This window comes from Solanum tuberosum, unplaced genomic scaffold, assembly GCF_000226075.1.
Source record: "Solanum tuberosum cultivar DM 1-3 516 R44 unplaced genomic scaffold, SolTub_3.0 scf00250, whole genome shotgun sequence".
NCBI lineage: Eukaryota > Viridiplantae > Streptophyta > Magnoliopsida > Solanales > Solanaceae > Solanum > Solanum tuberosum.
Window position 1 is genome coordinate 75,517 of NW_006239183.1, and position 5,731 is coordinate 81,247.

The 5,731-nt window shown below is 33.1% G+C and overlaps 1 protein-coding gene across 6 annotated transcripts; it reads right to left on the minus strand.

Annotated features, from left to right (window-relative positions):
* Nucleotides 1-295: 295 nt before the first annotated feature.
* On the minus strand, nt 296-3,967 carry LOC102598208 (protein FAR1-RELATED SEQUENCE 2-like). 6 transcript variants are annotated; one of them, XM_006357807.2, is made up of 9 exons: nt 3,832-3,967; nt 1,592-3,679; nt 1,458-1,514; nt 1,308-1,376; nt 1,165-1,233; nt 993-1,064; nt 807-869; nt 670-738; nt 296-592 (listed from the first exon to the last, which is right to left on the minus strand). In XM_006357807.2, exons 2-9 carry the CDS (start codon nt 3,569-3,571, stop codon nt 560-562), a joined length of 2,412 nt encoding a protein of 803 aa, XP_006357869.1. In that variant the 5' UTR covers nt 3,572-3,679; nt 3,832-3,967; the 3' UTR covers nt 296-559. The 6 variants fall into 6 exon arrangements, with proteins under 6 accessions (XP_006357869.1, XP_006357867.1, XP_015169142.1 ...); XM_006357805.2 differs by having other exon boundaries at nt 670-744; XM_015313656.1 differs by having other exon boundaries at nt 807-920.
* Nucleotides 3,968-5,731: the final 1,764 nt, after the last annotated feature.

Genomic DNA, 5,731 nt, shown 5'->3' on the forward strand with positions numbered 1-5,731 from the left:
TTGCATTCCTCTAAAGAGTGTAATAATACTCACATTCTCTCGAGAATAAATTGTAGAAACTAACACCATAGACAAAGTTTTCAATCAGATTTGTAAACAGCTTTTATGCTGCTGAGTACAGATGATAACATGAGGAACACCTCAATAATGGATGTTGCAGGTATCGACGAAAAAGGATTAAGGTGGGAGAAAGAAGAGAGGAAAATTTGAGAAACTGTGACTTCGGTGAAGATATAGAAACCAATGACTCAAAGCAATCAACTCACACATCGAACCCATAATATTCTCAGACGCGAGGGCAGAAGACAGAATTCTCTTCATAAACAATCGAACATTTCTCATATAACAGGATTACATGTTGCTTTCAGAAATAAAAGAACTATTGAAGTCCTTATTGCTATTCATCTAGTGATCTTCAATAATGTACATTAATTTCCTTCTATGTTAAACATGCTTAAGCATAGAAAAAAGTAATCTTAATTTCCTCCTATTCAGCTAACTTCCTAAGGCGATATATTAAGCATTATTTCCAATCCAGCAGAGAGGAACACTAATCCTGCTAATGTTTTCCTGTGACACTGGTTGAATTGTCCTACAGTAGGGAGCAAGAGTGATATTTGAACTCACACTAAACACGAAATAACCAAATATTGAGTAAATAAAACGTACCATATCAGATGAATTTCCCTGAATGTTGAAAGAAGGATGCACTAGTGGTGCTCTGAAGCTAAGCTGTCCCTGCAACTGCAATTCACTAAGTGATTTAATTCAACAAAAATACGAGATTTAGGTCTTTGTGTTCATACCAGTCCTTGAATACTTTGAGGAGAGTAATGACCACCGTGGGCTGATATATAATTCAAGTTTCCCTGTGAGAGAGGGGAGGTAAAATGGAACAGAATTGGATGAAGCCCTTCGTACTTGTAAAGGGTCAAACCAAAAATTTAGTCCGGCTTCTCATCATCAAGTTCCTAATAAAATAGTTGCCTTACCAGAACACTGTGTGAGGCTTGATGATTGCTGCAATAACTATCTTGTAACATAGAAAATGAACTCAACTGGCCCTGAGAAAATACCAAATCATTGAATGAGTTCTGTTGAGCAAAAAAATATTAATTACGTGCAATTGTTTCAAAGTTTTAACGCAAAAAGAGGATGCAGCACCGATCCATGAACGCTCTGATGAGGAGGAGCATAGTATCCCTCAATAGTTGCCATTCTGGAGCTTAGATCCTGTAGTCATACAAAGAAGGGTCAAAAGAGCTTGACCGCAAGTAAATTATGGTCTAGCTAGGGATATCTCATACCATTCCTTGTACATGCCTCTGAGCATGGAAAGCATCTTCATGAGTTGGTAGTTTTGAGTTTGATTGATCCTACAAAAGAGCAAAACAGAATGAATAAATGTGACCGAGCTTACGACATATGTGCAAACGATTGTAAGCCAAAACATATACCATCTGTAAGCTGCTATCTTGGATCCTGGTAGATAGTACTTCAACGTTAGATTGAACCTACAGTACTTCCACTATTAAAAAGTCTATTTTGGAACTATTGTTGAATCTGCTGAAATCATAAGAGCTTATACTACCTTGCGCTTCTTCTGTACTTTCTTTCTCTTTGATGACTTTGCCATGCTACCACCTTGAATCTCTTCGTTAAAGTTAGTATCGCATTGAGAAAATGAAATGTTAGAGACTAATGCACTCTTCACAGAGTTGTTTGCATTGACACAGTCATGCAATGCAGCTTGGAGTGTGTTTACAGCTGATTCATAGGTTTCCCAGGATAACGATCCAACTTCGCCAAATTTGGCAGCAAGTTTGCAAAGATCATTGAGACGTTGGATCCTGTAACAAGGGTTGCGTGGAATCCCACATGCTGTCCCTTTAGTTTTTGCCTCTCGTGTCCACCGCTCTAATTTATACAGAGCGGGGATATTGGGGACACCAGATACTTGAAGAACCGTAATTGCATGTCTACAAAGAATACCTGCATACTCAAAGAAATGGCATGAACAGACGATGCAGGATTCTCTTGCACACCAGGATACCATAAAACTCTGGTGTTTTTTACGGTCATTAACCCTATACAACTTTTCTGCTCCCTCTTCACCTTCATTCAGAATAGTGCAAGCAGCAACGCCAAAAACCTCAGCTTGAAATTTCATGAATACTGAGTTTGTATAGACAGTGCACATTTGTTTCTCATAAGGAGAGAGAGTTTTTATGGTAGGTAGTCTATGACGTGATTCAATATCAGCTTTTGCTTCCTCTTCATACATATCATGCACGAATAGTTTGTATTGACCAATGAACTCTTTGAATTCAGTCTCAGAGGAAATGTACTTTTCAAAGAAGGAGGATACACTTTCAGACCGCTCAACTGTAGAGAGTCCAGCCAAGAAAGTATTCCTCATGTACACTGGAACCCATTTTGTTCGATTTTCAAACAATGACCGAATCAAGTCATCATCCCTCAGTTTAAATGAATCGACCATTTTCCACCATCTTTTTTCAAATTCTTCTTCTTTAAGTGGAAACCACATGCATTTCTTCAACTTATTTACAAAATCTTCAGGCTTAGTTATCTTATTACCAAGATTTTGAGAAACTTTTCCCATTACATTCCACAAACAAAAGCAATGTTGTGCCTTAGGGAAGACCTCCTCTACTGCTTCTTTCAGGGAAATGTCATCATCGGTAATAACGACTCTAGGACTTTGGCCACCTACAGCTCTAAGCCAAGTGCGCATTAACCAAGAAAATGTTGTTGATGATTCGTCCCCAACCAAGGCACATCCAAGCAACAAAAATTGGAAATGATGATTGACCCCTATGATGGGTAAAAATGGGACTTTATACTTGTTTCTGATGTAATATGTGTCCAAATAAATTACATCACAAAAATGGACATAATCATTTCTACCTTTTGCATCAATCCAGAACACATTTCTCATAGAGTCTATAGCATAGTAAGAATTAGGTCTCTCAGCTTGCATAAGTGCTAAAGTATCAAGCAGCAGTTCCAAATCCCCCTCATCCAACGGGAGCTGCAGTCCTTTTTTCTGGTAAACAACATCGGCAGATTTCTTGCTCCTACCCTTGACAGAGTAATAAAAGTCATCCTGGCAAATTTCATGATTATGCTCCTTCATGAAACTATGTATATACCATTTTCCATCTTGCTTTCTCTTCATATGAATACTGGCCTTGCAATCAGTCTTGGGACATGATCGAGAACTACCAGACTCACGCTTGGTCCCAAATCTAGAACAAGCAATCTTCACATCAATAAATTTCCCCGACTTCTTTGACCTACGACTAGCCTTTATCGTGATGCCAAATCCCACTGACCTCGCATATTCCCTGTAGTAAGAATATGCAGCCTCCTTTGTATCAAATTCTGTTCCCTTATCTATAATATCAACATCAACAATATCCATACCTATCCCATTGCCACTTCTATCAGCATTCTCTTCGCCAACATGACTTTGAATTGAATCATCAATAGCATTTGTATCCACATACACATCTAACTTTTTCGAAGGCAATTGAAGATCAATTTCCATAACTTAAACCCTACCGATGCACATTTTATGAATTACTTCAACAAACAACTAAGGATTTTGCCCTCAGTAGTAATCTTCTAATCTAGTTCAGTTTCATAACTTAAATGTCTGAAAAGGTTAAGGAAAGATCAATAACAAGAAAAATTAGCACAAAAATCAACAGAGCTAAATAAACCACAGCAAATCCAATTAAATCCCAATAAAAAATTGTAAAAAAATAATTCAGTGTCTAATTATGTGTTATTAGATAGAAATAGTACCTGGGATTTTGCCAAATTAGGGATGCAAACTGAAATTGAAGTTCATATGAGAACCCTAAGGCCAGCAATGGAAGGAGAAGACACAGTACCGCACTTCTTCTTTTTTATCTTTTCTGTTCAATTCAAAAAAAAAAAAAGTTCATAAAATTTAAAAATATTATAGTATATTTTACCTACATAGATTCCAAAGTGTTATTTATTCTTTGTTATAAATTCTCTGTATCAACTTAAAATCAGACGAACAAATTAAAATAAATAGAGTACTTTCCTTAGTTCAGATTTAAGTTAATTGTTGGGGTATGACATACATGCTCCTCAAAAAAATATTCATACTTTACACTATTACTTTTTGATTATTTTCAATTATTCTCAAGAAATTATAAAATAGTTAAGAACTTCATTGAATGTAAGATAAATATGAAAAAAGTCTCAACATTTTCCTTGAATTTTTGATAATTTATTTATTTTAAACTAGGAAAAAACTATCAACAATTCACTCAAATTGAATAGAGAGAGTAATAAGTAACATGCATATTTTATGGTAATATGTATGTATAGTTTCAATGGACTTAAAGAAATGATTGGAGAATGAGAAGTTAATTTGAGTTAAGGATAAAATAGAAAAATAAGTTTATTTTACTCTTTATATGTTAAATGAACAAATAAAAGTGAACTCTATTTTTAACATAGTGAAAATGTATAAGTGAATTGAGGGAGTAATAATCAAACTTAGATTTTAATAGCATAACTAATAAGAACAATATAATAAAATAAAGTTATTAATAACTAATTTTTTGAAAAGAGTACCAAACAATAAAATTAAGTAAAATAGAATAGAGAAGTACATTTGTTTATGATAGTCAAGTAAATTACTCTAATATTCATTCGATTTCATTTTAATTGTTTAATATATTAAAAATAAATATTTTTTATTTGTTCATTTTAACAGATTTGAAAAAATTAATTATTTTATCTAATTTCAGCCTTATCATTAAATAAGTAAAAATTTCATAAGATGTCATATTCAACATATGATTATTTAGCGAATACTCAATTTTTTTTTTTAAATTGCACATTTATCCATTTTTATTAGTATTAAAGGTTAGTATCTTTTACTTGTCCATTCTAAGAATAGGAGTATTATTTTATATATTTATTTAATAAAAATAATATTAAAAATATAAATTTCTCTTGATTTATTAGATAGATAAGTAATACTCCCTCCGTCCAACAATAGTTGTAAACTATTGACTTGGCACACCCCTTAAAAAATTATAAATAGAAGGGTAATTTTATTATATTACCATTTATATAATAAATACAATGTCTTGAAAAATGTAATCGGGAATGATTATAATTAATGATAAGGATAAATTAGGAACTAAGTGTAAAATTATCCATGAATTTCATAAAGTGGACAAGTATTGTTGGAATGGACAAGTATTATTGGACGGAGAAAGTAAAAAAGATGTATTTTTAGTATAACAATGAAGTAAAATAGAAAGGAGGAAATAAGTGAAAGTAACACAACTTAAGATATCATAATTTCTAAAATTTCTTATCATTAAAAAAAAATACAAAAATCCCCTCTCATTTACATTCCTATTCCTTATCGGATACATACCTGATACCTCCCCTCTCGATTACATCCATTCCCTCCCGGATACATTCTTATCCTCTTTCGGGTACATCCCTCCCATTAAGTAATGTATCATTTGCAACGTATCGAAGAACAAAATAATATATCCGAGAGCAATGAAAAAATTGAAATTTTTATAATTGAAAAAACTTTCGGAATAAGATGTAATTTACTTTATACTAAATATTAAATAATACATAATCATTTTTACCTGAATGACTTTCTTATTATTTTTTATAATAGTAGTACTAAACATCCTGG